General features: G+C 45.0%; 1 protein-coding gene across 1 annotated transcript; it reads right to left on the bottom strand.

The window, feature by feature from the left end:
* Positions 1-405: 405 nt before the first annotated feature.
* LOC139319883 (C-type lectin lectoxin-Enh5-like) lies at positions 406-16,954 on the bottom strand. Its single transcript, XM_070947934.1, has 9 exons — positions 16,897-16,954; positions 15,788-15,882; positions 14,783-14,923; positions 13,692-13,816; positions 6,800-6,873; positions 5,148-5,239; positions 4,001-4,135; positions 1,821-1,935; positions 406-473 (listed from the first exon to the last, which is right to left on the bottom strand). Exons 1-9 carry the CDS (start codon positions 16,952-16,954, stop codon positions 406-408), a joined length of 903 nt encoding a protein of 300 aa, XP_070804035.1.
* Between the last annotated feature and the right edge of the window lie 1,244 nt (positions 16,955-18,198).

Below are 18,198 nucleotides of genomic sequence, written 5' to 3'. Positions count from 1 at the left end.
TTGGGGGCAGAAAAATAGTGCTGAGGCCAAGCAGATTCCCAGCCTTCCAATTAAAATGAGACGGACATGCAAGAAAGCATCATCGCATCAGAAGATGGTTCTTCTTAAATGATATCCTCCCCCCTCCCCCTTGAATGCCAAGTCTTGTCATGCAGAAGATTTGGGGATCTTGAGCTTTGGATTTCAACAGTCTCCTGGCTCCGCAAAATAAAGGAGGCCAGTCATGCTGGAGAGAATTTATTTGACCTTCTGGCCTATGAGAACAAGCGAAGTCAGATCCAAGCTACGTAAAGCAACCATGAAGCGAAGGGGTGCAGAGCGGAGATTTTGATAGGCAGGGGGGCTTCCTTGCTTCTCCAGACTTCACCAGGTGCTTCACTCCCTCTGGAGCAGGAGAAATGTGCACTAGATTAAGCACTGGCAGAAGAACGGACGCAAGGATGCACAGTTCTCATTGTTCCAGTTCTTGTAACCTGGACAGCAAAAGATAAGTTTGGTTACTCTTTTGCAGTGACTCCCTGAGAGTCCCAGAAGATCTTTTCAGTGGCTTCTCTCTCCTTTGCAGGGGGACAGGTGGATACCACAGGTGGAGAACTTCATGTGCGAATGTGGGCTTTGGGTTCAGCAGGTTGCTATAAGCAAGATAACTTACTTAGCCAAGAAATCAGGATACGGCAACCAGATTTTGCCTGTCAAGCTCTGCTCAGCCGCAAGAGGGCAGCAAAGGACCTGAGATTTTGGTCGATCTCTTTTGCAGGTCAAAACTGGGTGCAGCATTGATTTCACAGTCATGAGTGTTATAAGGGCCCTTCCCACCCCATGTGCTAAGGGCATCCCTGGATGATGGGTGTGAGAACCAGTATACTTGGCTTGCAAAGCGGCCCTCAATTAGACATCGTAGCTTGCACAGAAGAGCCATCGGCATGCTGTGGTTGCTCTTGTGATATGCTGGCCAAAATGTACCATTTCATAAATAGCCATTGTTGCCCTTATGTGAGAATAGCCACAGCATGCTGCCTTCTGTTCTGTTCTGTTCTGTTCTGTTCTGTTCTGTTCTGTTCTGTTCTGTTCTGTTCTGTTCTGTTCTGTTCTGTTTTCTCTTCTCTTCTCTTCTCTTCTCTTCTCTTCTCTTCTCTTCTCTTCTCTTCTCTTCCCTTCCCTTCCCTTCCCTTCCCTTCCCTTCCCTTCCCTTCCCTTCCTATATGAGCCATGGTGGTGCAGTGGTTAGAGGGCAAGACTGTAGGCTACTTCTGTTGACTGCTGGCTGCCTGAAATTTGGCAGTTCAAACCTCACCAGGCTCAGGGTTGACTCAGCCTTCCATCCTTCCGAAGTGGGTAAAATGAGGACCCAGATTGTTGGGGGCAAGAGGCTGACTCTGTAAAACCGCTTAGAGAGGGGTGTAAAGCCCTGTGAAGCAGTATGAGTCTTAAGTGCTATTGCTATTGCTATTGCTATTGCTGTATTCTACTCTACTCTACTCTACTCTACTCTACTCTACTCTACTCTACTCTACTCTACTCTACTCTACTCCTCTACTCTACTCTACTCTACTCTACTCTACTTTACCCTACCCTACCCTACCCTACCCCACCCCATCCCATCCCAAATTAAGATATAGCTTGTTTATTTATCTCATTGTAAGATGATGGTCCTATAATCATTGGTACATAAATGTTCAGCTTTTGAAGGAATGATGGCTTTCATTTTTGTTTGCCAAAGGCCACCAGTTGCCAAGCGATGAGCTTTCCAAGATGCATGAAATGGTCCTCATTGTTGGAAGTGCATCCTCAACTCTCCCCTTCCCCCCACCTTGGCTTACCTGACTCAGCCCAGAGCTCAACGCAGTTCTCGTTCGTCTGCTTGTTGTTGGGTTTTCCTGATTTCCAGGATGTGTAGCTGAGTTTGGAGCCATCACTCCACTTCCAGTCTTCTTTCTGTAATGATAGGGAAGCCACATGAGCTAATTGAGGAGGGGGCTCTGGCTCGGCAGAGCCCAGGGGCAGATAGAGAAAAGTTGGCAGGTTTCAAAGCTCAGAGCAAAGAGACAACTAAGTTTCCTTTTCTCCATCTGTAGTCGATTTCAGTTGATCTAGAACAGTTAAATAGGATTAAACTTCATAAATTCTTGGATAAGTGGATAAATTCTTAGAAAAGTGGTGTCACAGTGGTTAGAATGTAGCATTGCAGGCTGACTCTGCCGACTGCCAGGAGTTCGTTCCTGATCAGGTCAAGGTTGACTCAACCTTCCATCCTTCCAAGGTTGGTAAAATGATTGTTGGGGGCAAGAGGCTGACTCTGTAAACCGCTTAGAGAGGGCTGTAAAACATTATGCAGAGATATACATCTAAGTGCTATTGTTATTGCTGTAAAGCAATATAAATATTACCAATCTCTCTGTCTCAAATTGTAGATACCACAAGTGCTGTTTCTATGCCAGGGGTGGAATGCTCCCGGTTCGGACCGTGTCGCCCGATCCGGTAGCGATGGCAGCGAGTGATTCGGAGAACTGGTAGCAAAAATGCCTGCCCCCCCCCAAATGCCCAGCTGAGCCACACGATCATCAGAGGCTGTTTTTTTTTACTTTTAAAAGCATTTTTTCTACAATCTGTTCGGCCGAAAAAATGCTTTTAGAAGTTAAAAAAAAAAGAAAAGTTGGCCATGCCCACCCAGTCACATTACACCGCACGCCCCCACAACCAAGCTCACCCACAGAACCGGTAGTAACAAATTTTAGATTTCACCCCTGTTCTACGCTCTATGGGTATATAAGTCTAAATGCTCTTGTTAAGTGTTATTAGTGACAATCAGGAGATCTAGAGAAAAAAACACCCCTGAAGAAAACTATCTGGAGCTGTTTGTGAAATCACCGGCTCAGCCTGGGAGCCATTTCGCCTGATGGCCAACATTGAGGCAGCCTGGAAGACACTGATGGATCTCAAAAAGATCAGCAAGGTCAAAATTTATGATCCCTTGGATCGGAGTCCACCAGCAAAATTCCAGGGCTCTGGATCACTCTTGGAAACTGAGATGGGAGATCCTGGAGATGGGGAGGGAGGGAGGGGCAGCTTTGGGTTTTTAAGCAGAAAATAACCTTTGTATTCATAAAGTCACCAGGAGCTGAGCTCAATTCCAGGGAAACTTCCTTTCTTTGTACAGTTAGTCCTCGACTTACAACACTTCATTTAGTGACCGTTCAAAGTTAGAACAGCACTGGAAAAAGTGACTTAGGGCCATTTTTCACACCTACAATGGTTGCAGCCTCCCCATGGTCACGTGATCAAAAAATCCCAACACTTTTGGAATTTATGACGGCCGCCGTGTCCTGGGGTCATGTGATCCGGTTTTGCCACCTTCTGAAAGCAAAGTCAGGCGGGAAGACGGATTCACTTAACAACCATTTTACTAACTGAACAACTCCAATGAACCACTGTATAGTGTTAGAACAAAAATATAGGTGTTATTATAGATAAATATACAGAAATAAGGGAAAAAGTATTAGTATCAAATCATATTATGTTTAAATAGTGAACAAAGCTTAAGAACTGTATGTTTATAGGAGTACTAATATTACTCTAAAGTGACGGAAGATGTTTGGAACCAGTGATGTGATATCTATGGCCAATGTTTTTTTAATTTTGTATTATTAATAAACTTTTTTTTTAAAAAAAACAACTCCAATGATTCACTTAACAACTGTGGGAAGAAAGGTCATAAAATGGGGCAAAACACACTTAACAAAGGTCTCAACATAAATTTTGGGCTCAGGTATGGCCATAAATTGAGGACTACCTCTATACGAGAAGCATTTTTCAAGTACTGAAAACGCAACAGAGCCGAAGGTGAAAGAGTGCCGGTAATCAACATGAACAATATCTACACAAAATAAAAGAGGAAGAAGAACAATCCTCCCAGGCTGGGCTCTGCAGTCCCTAAATGAACAGCCCACCCGAGTTTGAACGAGGATTCCCGGAAGGACTTGAACAACAGAAAAGGACCTACATGCGATGGACGACTCAATCCAATCCAGATGTTGACCTTGAATTTCTGGGAGATGTGCACAGCCATGTCCTCTAACTCTTCCTTGCCGTCGAGGGAGGCCAGGTGGCAGCCGTGATTGTACTTCCTGCAGTACTTCTGCAAGAGAGCGACAACAGAGAAGGGCACTTGGTCAGCAGGAAAGAAAGACGTGTTTGTGTTTACGTGTGTTGGGTTTTTTTCTTGTGCACGTGAGGGGAAAAAAGGAAATCTTTCCCCATGGTCCTAGCCACCGTCTTGACTTTGTTGAACATCGCAAATGCCCTTGCTGGAGTCTGCAGTTCCCCAACAGTTCCTGACTTTGATTCATGAGTTAAACTCAATCAATCAATCAATCAATCAATCAATCAAAATAGAGCTGGAGGGGACCTTGGAGGTCTTCTAGTCCAGCCTCCTGCTCAAGCAGGAGACCCTCTACCATTTCAGACAAGTGACTCTCCAGTCTCTTCTTAAAAACCTCCAGTGATGAAGCACCCAAAACTTCCGATGGCCAGCTGTTCCACTGGTTAATTGTCCTCACTGTAAGGAAGTTTCTCCTTAATTCCCAGTTGCTTCTCTCCTTGATTAGTTTTCATCCATTGTTTCTTGTCTTGCCTTCTGGTGCTTTGGCAAATAAGTTGACCCCCTCTTCTTTCTGGCAGCCCCTCAAATATTGGAAGACTGCTCTCATGTCTCCCCTAGTCCTTCTTTTCTGTAGACTGGCCATGCCCAAATCCTGCAATGGTTCTTCAAATGTTTTAGTCTCCAGGCCTTTAATCATCTTGGTTGCTCTTCTCTGCACTCCCCCCCCCATCATTTTACAGGCAAGCTGGTCTGTAGATGCCAGTGAGAGATCAGGAAATCTGTGGTCTAGAAGATGGTCACTCAACCTTGAAGCTCCACAATGACCAACCAATAGATACTGCCCATGAAAGCTTACATAGTCCGCAGAATATTTGCATTCCAGACTATCCTAAAAATCATGAGCTTCGCTACCTATTCATGCACTCAGCCTAGTGGCTCTCCACTTCAACCCAACCAGAGAACTGCCTGGATTTAAATTTAGGCTCTGCCTAGACTTCTCCTCCTCCTGGGCTAGGAGATTCACAGACACACAACCAGCGCTTCGAACCTCTGCCTCTTCCCAGGTCTTTGCTTCATCGAAGACCTTGTAGCAAAAGCTACTCCTGGAGAACCATTCATGGGGACAACAGCCTCTCGCTCCTGTGTGGGAAGAGAGGAACCCCAATGAGAAGATGGCCAGCAGAAGGAGGAGGAGACAGCTTGGTCTGCAGAGAATGCTTAACCTGCTGAATTACAAACTTTTTGGATGACTGTAAATTGAAATTGACTTCTTGGGTTCTGAGCACAGAGCCTGCATTTTTGGGTTAGCTTTGGTTAATTTCCTGGAAATTAGCAACACCATTTAGCTTTATATACCGCTTCATAGTGTTTTACATCCCTCTCTAAGTGATTTACATAGTCAGCCTCTTGCCCTCAACAATCTGGCTCCTCATTTTACTGACCTCAGAAGGACGGAAGGCTGAGTCAACCTTGTGCCGGTGATAATCGAACTGCTGGCAGAGGGCAGAATTAGCCTGCAGTACTGACTGCTCTCTAACCACTGTGCCACCACGGCTCTTTTTGCATGTTTTGTGTTAATTTGTCACTTTGGTTGCTCTATCATTTATTTAAGCATGCCAGCCCGGAAAAAAAACCAGATTAAGCCTGTTTGCACACTTGGAACTCTGGTGCCAACTCTGAACCTTCCTTAACCAGTCAGACCGAGCAACAATTACCCCGCTTTAGCTCCAACCTATCTAGACTACTGCAACCTGGTTGATGTGGGGCCACCTTTGAAAGTCTCCTGAAATTGCAACTGCTGCAGAAGGCATCAGCCAAGCTATCAAGCAATGCAAAGCATGGGGCAGCCACATGGGCCTGTCCAGAAGGATTTTGTCAAGTATTTGCAAGCCATTGGCACATGTATCATACAGACACTAGTGGAGGCAGAAAGTGCCCCCACCCCTATGTGGAGAGGAGGGGCTTACACTGAGTATAAAACCCCCTCTAACCTTTCCACCATGCTCTCTTTTAGTTTGTTCTCCATGAGACATGATCTTTGATAGGGGTAGTCACACACGCTGTGTGCCCCCTACCCTAATGGATATTAAGACAGCCTTTGTATATAGTTAATATGTTTTGTTATATGAATAAATACATTTATCACATTTATTCATGCATCTGCCTTTGGACTCTTCTATGCTCCTGGGTGTTTCTACGATCCCAATTTCCACAGATTTCCACTCTACTCCTGGATGCCCCAAAACTGCCGAACCCTAAATGGCTTAACAGCTGATTATTTGTGGGACTCCTCCCCCTGCTCCCCACCGCCCAGCAGACGCCTCTCTTCAGGTGCCCCTCTGGATGCTCAGCTCTTAGTCCGTGAGAGAAGGGAAGGCCAACTTCTATGTGGCTGCCATAGAGCCTAATCCCCAGGGTAAAGATGGAGAGGGCCCTGTATTTTTAATGATAAATGGATGTATCTTTTGCAAGGGTTTAACTTTTAATTTATTCTGTATTTCAATTGTATTAATTTTGCTTTATTTTTTCCATTGTTGCAAACAGTTCTGAGCTTTGGAACAGAGAGATACAGTGGGGTCTAAATTGCACAATAATAAAAGAATAAAAGCAACTTCAGCGAGAGGACGTTGGGGGATGAAATCAGGAAGGGATTCATATGCAAGAGTCTTTCCAAACAGGAGAGACCCTGCTCGAACTCACCACTTAGGGAGACGGCCACAACCAGCAAGCGGAGGCTCAGAAAGGAGAATCGCCCCATGGTCTTCCTTCCTTCCCTGCAGAGAGAAGCAAAGAGGGGAGAAGGGGAAGAGAGGATGAGATGGGTGGGGAGACCCTCAGGAAGGGCCACCTCACATCCAACCTGGACCAAGCTCTCCCCCCCCCAGTTTCTTTGGCAGTTTTGGACTCGCCCAACTAGATCCCTTGGCCATGCAACATCCTTGGTGGGTCACAGTGGAACCTGTGTTACTATGTAATGGGGAGGGGGCTTCTCTTAGAAAGGTTCCCTCTTTCTATATCCCCAATAGAGCCCTTCCTCCCTGCCTGAGGGACCCTCCTGCAGACCCCCAGTTGCAACCTGGACATCACCTGCAGCCCCCTGCAAGAGGTCCCTTCAGATGGAGAGAGAGAGAGAGAGACAGGCAGGAGTCATCTCCTGCAGGGGCCTCACCTGTCAGGTGTCCACAGGTGGGAGAGCCGCACTCACCTGTCCCTTTGCCTCCACAGGTAGCAAGTCTCAGTGGCAACTCCAGGCTTCCCTCCAGCAAAGGGAACGGCGGCATTTATAGGCAAGGAAAGGCAGGAGGATGGATTTCTTTGGGTGTGTGTGGAAATTTTTGCCTAACAACCAGGATGTAGCTTTCTTGCAACAACTTTCAGCAACAGGCTAAGCACACATAAGTCGTATCCCTGGGGGTTTAATCAGATGTATTTTATGTATTTATTTAAAACATTTACATAGCTGCTCATCTTGTACTTTCCTCTGGGTGTCTACCAATCAATGATTAAACCAACATCAATAATACAGCAATGTAACAGACAGGTATCTATTAGGAGCAAAAACCTGGCACCAACCTGAAGCTTCCTTCTGCATGCTGTCCCTCGTTCAGGCCTCATCCTGTCCTGGCGCTTGTGGGAAAATCTTACTTGATTTTTGGAGGGCCAGGGAAGCAGAGGCCTGCCGAAATCCAAGGGGAAAGGAACTTCCACAGGACAGGGGCTGCCAGCAAAAAGTCAGACTTTCTAGAGTCCATAATATGTAATGTTTAAGGGAAGGGACTAGGAATTTGCCCTCCTAACTGATAGGATGGGTTGAGGTCTATAGGAAGAGATCGACATAAACTTGAACACTGGGACCTATCTAACAAAATTAAATTCAATGGAGAGAAAAGTAAAGTCCTACACTTAGGTAAGAAAAACCAACAGCCACACATATAGACTGGGTGAAACCAGGCTTAATAGCAGTGACTGAGAGGGATTTTGAAGTCTTAGTGGACAACCAGCTAAATATGAGCCAGCAGTGTGTGGTGGAAGCCAAAAAAGCCAATGCAATCCTAAAGTGCATTAACAGAGGGATACAATCAAGATCAAGGGAGGTACTAATACCACTCTCTAAAGCCCTAATAAGACCACACCTATAAAAAAGATATTGAGACTCTAGAAAGAGTGCAGAGAAGAGCAACCAGGATGATGAGGGGACTGGAGGCTAAAACACATGAAGAACAGTTGCAGGAACTGGGCCTGGCTAGGCTAGTGAAGAGAAGGGCCAGGGGATACAGGAGAGCAGTCTTCCAATATTTGAGGGGCTGCCAGAGAGAGGAGGGGGTCAAGCTGTTTTCCAAAGCACCTGAAGTCCAGACAAGGAATAATGGATGGAAAGTGATCAAGGAGAGATTCAACCTAGAAAGAAGGAGGAATTTCCTGACAGTGAGAGCAGTCAACCAATAGAAGAGAAGCTGCCTTCGGAAGTTGTGGGAGCTTCATCACTGGAGGCTTTCAAGAAGAGACTGGACTGCCCTCTGTCAGAAATGGTGTAGGGTCTCCTGCTTGGATGGGGGGTTGGACTAGATGACCTCCAACTCTATTAATCTGTTAATCTAGATAACCTTGCTCAGTGCCATAGAAGGCTTTAAAGGTAACAACCAGCATCTTGAGTTGCACCTGAAAGTAAACCAGGAGGCAGTGCAACTCATGCCACCATGGGGTTGCATGGCACAACCTAGGAGAAACTATCATTTTGTGCATTGCTGCATTTGGACCAGTTGTACCTTCTGGATAGTCTTCAAGGGCAGCCTGATGGATAGCACATTGCAGTCATCCAAACAGGAGGTGACCAAGACCTGAGTGACCATGAGCAGAGCCTCCAGGTCCAGGAAGGGGAGCAATTGGTGCACCAGACAAATGTGCGCAAAATTCTCTCTCTCCATGGTTGTCTCCCACTCCCAACTCCAGAAGTTGGCCCAGAAGGATGCTATGGTTGAATGTATTAGAAGCCACTGAAAAGTCCTGGAGGTGGAAAATAGTTGTAGCACCTCCCATCTCAAACTCTCCAAATTTGACCAATGCCATTTCAGGCTGTGTCCAGGCCTGATCACCAGGGCTTCTCCAGAAGTGGAGAAGTTTGTTCCAACCCACAGATGCTATGTGGACCTTCACCAAAGGAGAAGACAAGGTCGGTCCTGGCAGAAATTGATAGGCAAACAAAGAAAACTTTTATCACAGACCTCCACAGTTCCAACACAATTAACAAGTAAAAATCAACAGTAGGAAAGCAATGACATCGTCAGCCAAAATACACCTTACACAGGAACAATAAAACTGCATAAACACAAACTGGTTATAGTGTTTGCTTTTTGATAGAGGGTATTTTGCTTCTGGGGCAATAAAAATGTGGTTATCAAACGTTTTACAAGCCATGACGTGTTGCCTGCACAGTCAAAATACCTTGATTATCAGCACCTACAGGAGAAAAGCTTTGTATTTGCTTGTAGGTTCCATGAGGCCGTATGTATATATATGGAGGGGGGGGAGGGAGGGAGAGAGAAGATTAGGGAGGGGAGGTCAACAAAGAAAATTTAAAAATTGACACAAAAACAACAATGACATAAAAAATCATTAAGAGGTTGCAGAAAAAAATGCTTTTAGAAGCCTCTGACGATCAGACAACTCAGCTGGGATCGTCAGAGCCTTTTAAAAGCATTTTTTAAACAACCTTTTCTGCTGAAGAGGTTGTAGAAAAAATGCTTTTAAAAGCCTCTGATGATCTCAGCTGAGCCGCACGATCATCAGAGGCTTTTTTTTTACTTTTAAAAGCGTTTTTTTCGGCCAAAGAGGTTGTACTGATGAAGTGGGCGGGGTAAGCGAGCAGCGACCAGGCTGGGGACCGGTTCGGGGGCGTGGCCAGCCAATGTTATTACCGGTTCTCCAAATTACTGCAAATTTTTACTACCGGTTCTTGTGAACCGGTGCGAACCGGGAGCAACCCACCACTGGTCCTATTGTGTTGCAGATGCTGGTGCATTGAGAAAGGTGGGGGGAGGCAGGAAGCTGCTTTGTCTTTAAAACATGTTTCTCCATTTCTCATCCAGGGAAATATATTCTGCCTTTTTAAATATTTCCTAAAATATTTCATTCTTCTAGGAGAGGGTGGGTGCTAACTTCCTACATGTCTATAACAATCAAAATACTTAAAGCATTTTAAAACAATAAAATGAATTATCTAAAAATCACTGCCAGTTTCTGTTGGGGAAAAAAAGTGGCTTGTTCCAAATTGAACGGAGAGCATGCTGGCATTGACAGCTTGATTGCTTAAGAATATAAAACGATGAGGAACATAAAATAATGAAATAGGGAAAGTCCCCTTTAAATCCTGGGGAAGCCACAGCAAAGCGCCCTCTAGGAATCCCAGAAAAAGCAGGTCAGGGACAGTTCAGGGAGGGCGCCCCCTGCTGGTTTGCGGTTTTGTGGTTTTCCTCTTGGCTAACAACAAAAAAAAAAAAAAAAGAAAGGAAAAGACTAAAAATATCCTCTACACCGAGTCAGCCAGGAAATAATCAAAACATGTAGAAACACGCCACCAAAAGCAAGAACTGTTTAAATTATTGTGAAAGCTTCCCTTTTCTTTGCCGGCTTCTTTGCAAAACTGACAAATGAGCCCCAGGCGCAGAGCAAGAAACTTCCGACATGAGATACAGTTAGGAGTATTTTGTTGAGTAATCTTGTACAACGACACATGTAATCTTGTGCCAAAAGTGAAAAATATAATCCGTCAAGTGTGAAAACGTCAACCTTGTGAAAGAAATAACAAAGATTGATATGTTGTAATTAACCAAGAAACGTTTCGGATAAAAGTCTGAGCGAACTTTTAGTCAGAGTGCTTTTACTCAGAGTGCACCTCCCAAGCCATGGGGGTCCTGGAAAGGATGAGCAAAGGATGCTGGGAGTGTATGCAAAAAGTTAAAAGTTAAAAGTTAAAATCGGGGCATTAGAGAAACTAAGATTTAGACTGAATTCTATCATACCTTTGTCATTCATTATAGCTCTGTTGGAAGTAAATTCCTTGTCCATTCCACTGTCAGATGAATAAGCCCATGACCCCTGCTTAAACTGGTGGTAAGATTTATTTTGACAGTATAATTTTGACAGTCCAGCAATTACAACATTACAAGGTCAGAATGCCAAATGTAGAAGACGAGAAAGAAAAAACAACTATAGACTGGGTGAAATTTGGCTTAAATGCCAGTAATTGTGAGAGGGATCTTGGAATCCTAGTGGACAATCACTTCAATATGAGCCGAGAGTGTAGGGCACAGTGAGAGCAATCAACCAATGGAACAGGTTGCCTCCAGAAGTTGTGGCTGCTCCATCACTGGAGGCTTTTCAAGAGAGGCTGGTCAACCATTTGTCAACCAAATGATATAGGGTCTCTTGTTTTTGAAATTGAAACATAAATTTATTTATGTTTCATAAATTTCATAAATTTATGTATAAATTGAAACATAAACTGTTTCAACTTCTACCCTCAAAACGACGCTATAGAGCACTGCACACCAGAACAACTAGACACAAGGACAGTTTTTTCCCGAACATCATCACTCTGCTAAACAACTTAACTCCCTCAACAATGTCAAACTATTTACTAAGACTGTATTACTATTATTCTTCTCACCCTTACTACTATCTATCTTCTCCCACTTATGACTATAACCATGTTGCTTGGATATTTACGATTTATATTGTTTTTATTTGTTTCCTAGTATGATTTGCTTGCTTATTAGTAACCTATGACTATCACTAAGTGTTGTATCTTATGATTCTTGATGAATATATTTTATTTTTCTTTTATGTACACTGAGAGCGTATGCACCAAAGACAAATTCCTTGTGTGTCGAATCACACGTGGCCAATAAAGAATTCTATTTCTATTCAATTCTATTGAGCAGGGGGTTGGACTAGGAGACCTCTATTATTCTATTATTCTATATTCTATGTTTTTTTTGTCCTGTGGTGTGCATTGATCTTAGATGTGCAAATCTCTTCTTGGTGTGAAAATTTATGAGGGTTCAAGCATCAGGGAGCACTATGGCAATAAAAGATTTCCCTTATTTTGAGAGGATTCCATTTCCTGCAGAGACACGTTTAATCAACTGCAGCCCAAGTACTATATCAATGCAGGCGGAAAAAGTTTAATTGTTTCTTTCTATCTTATTTTGAGGTTATGGTTGATGTGCGACCTGGCTTGAGGTGGTGGTGGTGGGGGTTGATGTCCCAGGGGATTTTACCATTCAACAGTCCTCCCACTTTGTGGAGGACCAAAGGCTCTCAGTCTCCACACAGTAATAATGGTTTCTAATGGTTGTAGCAGACATACTTTGGGTCAATTTGTGTCATCATAAGGGGTGGCTTCCTTTTGATATGCAGGGGCCTGCCATTTCGGGGTGTGTGTGTGTTTGGGAGACATTTCCTGATCTGCCCTAGGCAGATGTGTGGGCATTGGACAGGGGAGCAGAAAATATTATTATTGTCCCCCAATTTTCCTTATGGAAGATGCTTGAGAAAAGAGGCTGACCTACATAGAAGAAAGCATCGTAGCATCAATGGATGGTCCTTCTTAAGAGACACCCTCCCCCCCTTTAATGCCAAGGCTTGCATTCTGGGGTCTTGCACTTTAGACCTCAACCATCTCCTGGGGCTCAAAAATAAAGGAGGCCGGTCATACCAAGACAGAATTTATTGGATCTTCTGGCCCACCAGAATGAGCAAAGTCAGATCCAAGTTACAAAAAGCATTCATGAAGCGAAGGGGTGCAGCAGAGCAGAGATTTTGGCATGCAGGGGGGCTTCCTTGATTCTCCAGGCTTCAGCAAGTGCTTCACTCACTCTGGAGCAAGCAAAGGAGCCGCTTGCCCTAGTATTTGCACTGGCAGATAAAAGCACGCAAGGATGCACAGTCTTCATCATTCCACTGCTTATGATCTGGGGGCAAAAGAGAAAGTTTGATCCCTCTTTCGAAGTGACTCATTTCACTGGCTTCTCCCTCATTGGCAGGAGGACACGAGGATACCCCAGGTGGAGAACCTCTTCTGCTAAAACAGACTTGGGGTTCAGCAGGTTGTAACCTAGATAACTAACCTAGCCAAGTCAGGACATGGCAACCAGACCTTGCCTGTCAGGTTCTGCTTAGCTACAAGAGGAGAGCAGCGACCTTGAGTTTTTGGTCCATCTCTTTTGACCAAAGAGCTGAAAATTGGGGGTGGGGGTGGGGCTTTGATTTCACTGTCATGGCTCCTATGGTGACCTTTTTTTAACCATGTGCTAAGGACACCCCTGGATGGGTACCAGTATATTGGCTTGCAAAGAGGCCCTTCCGTTAGACATCGTAGCTTGCACAGAAGAAGCATCCCATGGGAATTCTGTGTTCACTTGGCCGTACTGGACTGTGTTGTGTTTGGGTTGGCCTGTGAGAACTTAGAATCCAAGGGATCAATAAATGGCCTTGATTTTTGTTCGTCAAAGGTGCCAACCGGTGAATGTTCCAAGATGCATCAATAGGTCCTCATTGTTGAGGAGGACATCTTCCCCTTCCTCCCCTCCACCTTGGCTTACCGAAGTCGGCCCTGAGCTCAACGCAGAACTCTTTTTCCAACTTGTTGTTTGGCTCTCCTGGTTTCCAGGATAAGTAGTCAATGCAGGTTCTGTCTGTCCATTCCCAGACACGTTTCTGTAAGGGCAGAGAAGCCAACTGAGGAAGGTGCTCTGGTTCTGCAGGGACCATGGGCGGAGAGCTTCAAGTGGGTAATAAAAAACAGATCTCCCTCCCTCTCTCTCTTTCTCATCTATCCAGGCAATCGTAGTTGATCTGGAACAATGAAGCAGAGTTAAACTTGGTGAATGCTCGTATAGGTGAGGATCAGAAGATCCGGAGGAAAAAAACGACTCAGAAGTAAATTATCTTTAGGTGTCCATGAAGTCACCAGTTTAGCTTGAGAGCCATATTGCCTCATGCCCAACTTGGTGACAGCCCTGGCCGATACCGGTTGATATCAGAAAGATAATTAGGCTCAAAATCAAAGAGCCCTTGTGTGGGAGACCACCAGCAAAACTCCGGAGATATAGATCAAGGGGGAAAGAATGAACCCCACCATGTTAATGGCTCACCAGAGATCCAAGAAGCTTCAGAGGCCAGTCAATGGGCCCTCATGAGGAAGGCAGACTGAAGGGGGAGCTGAGTGTGAGAGAAGGCCTGGATGCTGAGATGGGGGTCAGAGCGGGAACTGTTAAAGACAGCTGTCAGTTCTTCAACTGGGCAGGAAAGGTTAGTGAGGGGAAGGAGAGACAGGATTGGAGTAAGTAACATTTTCCAGAGGTTTTGTCCAAGGCGAGGTATTTTGGCAGAGAGATCCCGACCTTCTTAGAGACTTGGACTAACTTTATTGTCACTTTGAATGTACACTAATCGGCATACACTAAAATGAAATTTCATTACATACAGCTCTCAAAGGGACTCCACCTCCAATATACACTACATAATCACGACAAAATGAATAAATAAATACAAAATTATGCACGTACCCACATATATTACATGACAAGGAGAAACAACACAGTCTAGTTCAGATCTATGGGAGGATCCTTCAAAAAGCTCTGTAAAAGGGATTGATAAATATGAACGATAGAAAGGACCCACCTTCTGTGCATCGTTTAATCCAATCCAGACATTCCCCTTCTTTGTGAGATAGTCAGAGATGTATTCAGCCAAGTCAGCTGACTCTGCCATATTGTGGATGGAGGCGAGGTGACAGCCTGGCTTGTGTTTCCTGCAGAACATCTGGGAAGAGCAACAACAGAGAAAGACACTTATTCAGCAGAGAAGGAACACATTTGTGTGTTCGTGTTTGTGCATGGGAGGAAACAGGAGTGATCTGATTATATGGTCCTGGCTACCATCTTTGTTGAATCCCATAGATGTTCTTGCTGGAGTCTGCAGGTTGTAACCTGGATAACTAACCAAGTCAGGACATGGCAACCAGACCTTCTCTGTCAAGTTCTGCTTAGCCACAAGAGGAGAGCAGAGAACTTGAGTTCCTGACTTTGATCCATCAGTTAAACTCAAAGGCAAGATGGTCTTAAGATGCCTGAAGATGACAGCCAGAGTTGCCAGTGTAAGATCAGAAAATCTGACATCTACAAGATAGTCACTCAACCTTGAAGCTCAACCCTACCCAACAGATATTGGCCATGAAAGCCTATACAGTACAAAGTGAGAACAATTAACCCGTGCAACCAGCTTGCCTCCAGAAGTTGTGGGTGCTCCATCACTGGAGGTTTTTAAGAAGAGACTGGACAATCATTTGACTGAAATGGTAGAGGGTCTCCTGCCGCAGCAGGGGGTTGGATTAGAAGACCTACAAGGTCCCTTCCAGCTCTATTCTGAATTTGAATATGAATTTAGTCCATATGATACTTGCATTTTGGTTTATTCCAAACTTATGATCTTTGCTACCTTTTCATTTTATTTATTTATTACATTTGTTTGCTGCCCATCTCGCCACAAGGCAACTCTTCATGTGCCCATCCAGATCTCCCTTGATGGGTCTTCAACCCAGCCAGAGGATACTTGGGTGCTTCACAAGGCTCTGCCTCGTCTTCTCCACTTGGACTAGAATATTCATGGTCACACAGCACTTCTAACCTCTGCATCCTTCCAGGTCTTCAGTTGATCGTGGATCTTGTAGCAAAACCCATTCCTGGAAAGCCAATCATGGGGACAACAGCACCCTTTGGCACCTGTGTGGGAAGAGAGGAAGTCCAATCAGAAGATGGCCAGGAGAAAAGGAGGAGGAGGAAGAGGAGGAGACCTCTGGGTCTGTAGAACATTCTTAACCTGCTAAGTTGCATACATCTTCGATGACAATAAACCAAAACTGATTTGGGTTAGATACAGGAGCTGCATTTGTAGATTGTCCAAAGCTTTTCTTAGGGTGAACCTTGGTTAAATTCTTTGAAGCTGCATGCCTTGTGTTGACCTATCCATTTTGGATGGTTTATCATTCAGCTTACCATTCATAAATGATGGTTTATGGGTTGGATGGTTTATCATTCATAAACAATTTAGACTAGGGGATAGAAGGAAGCTCATCAAATTTGCAGATGACACCAAGCTGGGTAGAATAGCCAACACTCCAGAAGATATAGGCTCAAGATACAGAGCACCCAAAGGTGTTTTTTCAGGAGGCAACTGGACTTTCGTGTTTTTTCTTTAAAGACGTTTCACTTCTCATCCAAGAAGCGTCTTCAGCTCTGACTGGATGGTGGGGAAGGGAAGGGTGAGTCAGTCAGAGCTGAAGACGCTTCTTGGATGAGAAGTGAAACGTCTTTAAAGAAAAAACAAGAAAGTCCAGTTGCCTCCTGAAAAAAGCATCTTTGGGACAACCATGACCTGGATGACTGAGAATCTTCACTTCAAGAACGCTTCAAGATACAGAAGAAGCTCATCAGATTTGAACATTGGGCCTCATCTAACAAAATGAAATTTAGTGGTGAGAAAAGTACATTTCTACATTTAGGAAAGGAAAAACCAAATGCACAGGTGTAGAATAGGTGGTGTCAGGCTCCAGGGTAGTAGTAGCAAGAAGCTCTTGGACTCCTAGTGGACAATCACTTAAGTAGGAGCCAGCACAATAAGCAAAACAGAAATAAAAAGCAACTTCAGAGAGAGGATTCTCGGGGATCAAACCATAAAGGAGTCCAGAGGCAAGAGACCCGACCTCTCCAGATACGAGAGACCCTTCTCAAACTCACCACTTAGGAAGAAGGCCACGACCAGCAAGCTGAAGCTCAGAAAGATGATTCGCCCCATGGTCTTCCTTGCTTTCCTGCAGAGAGGGGAGAAGTGGGGGAGGGGAAGCTAGGCTCACGCAAAGTCCCCCTCAGGAAGGAGGACCCAACATCAAACTGGGACCAAGCTGAAAGTCCCAGAATTGGTCTCACATTTTTGCATGTGACCAGCTGTTTCTCTCACCATGGTCATGAAACACCCTTGGTGGGTCACACTGGATTCTGCATTGCTATGTAATCAATAGGAGGCTCCCTTAGAAAGACTCTTCTGTGGGTCTCTCTCTCTCTCTCTCCCAGAGATCACCCAGTTGATCCCTTGCTACCTGCCTGAGGGACCATCCCACAGAGCCCCTTCTGGAACCTGCAGCAACTTTAAAGAGGTCTCTTCAGATGGAGAGAGACATGCAAGAATGATCTGATGCAAGGACCTCACCTGCCATGTCCCCCCAGGTAGGAGAGCAGCACTCACCTGTCCCTTAGGATGCTTCAGTCTAACTCTGGGTCCTTGTCTGGGGTGTTGAAGCTGAACTAAACACCCCGAGGTGGAGATTGAAGCAGGATGATCTTGCTCTGTGCAGAAGGAGGACATGGGGAGGTTCCCCTCAGCCAGGTCTTTTATATCCCCAAACCGCAAAACCCACCAACCTGAACATCAGGGTGTCATGTGTGGCCCCCCTTTCCCCATTACTGGCTTAAACCCCCACAGCAGTTAGAAACACAGACAGAGACACGTGTACATAGGTTGCTCCGAAGCTTTCATAACGTAGCTGTCAGTTCAGCCAGTTGGCATGTCCTACATGCTTTGTTTAGTAATATTTGAGCAATATTTGTGAGTCTATGGTTTTGCTCCCGCCCTGCATGCATTGTGCCTAGAGCACAGTGGGAGTTACACAAAGCAAGCCATGCCTCTGGCCTCGTGTTTTCATGAGGCTTCTCCTCTGCTTAGCCCAACTATCTCACCCACGCATTCCCACGCAAAGCTATTTAATTTGTATAAAATAGCTTTGCAGGGGGCAATTAGGATGATTAAGGGCAGGGAGACAAAATATGAAGAACGGTTGCAAGAGCTGGACATGGCCAGTCTAGAAAAAGAAGGACCAGGGGAGACATGATCGCAGTGTTCCAATATCTCAGGGGCTGCCCCAAAGAAGGGGGAGTCAAGCCCCTGAAGGCAAGACAAGAAGCAACGGATGGAAACTAATTGAGGAGAGAAGCAACCTGGAACTAAGGAGAAATTCCCGACAGTTAGAAGAATTAATCAGTGGC

This window comes from Pituophis catenifer, unplaced genomic scaffold (assembly GCF_029215685.1).
Source record: "Pituophis catenifer annectens isolate HBS135680 unplaced genomic scaffold, rPitCat1.0.hap2 SCAF_7, whole genome shotgun sequence".
Classification (NCBI taxonomy): Eukaryota; Metazoa; Chordata; class Lepidosauria; order Squamata; family Colubridae; genus Pituophis; species Pituophis catenifer.
Note: the sequence above shows the minus strand (reverse complement) of the source record. Positions and strands in the feature narration are given on the sequence as shown.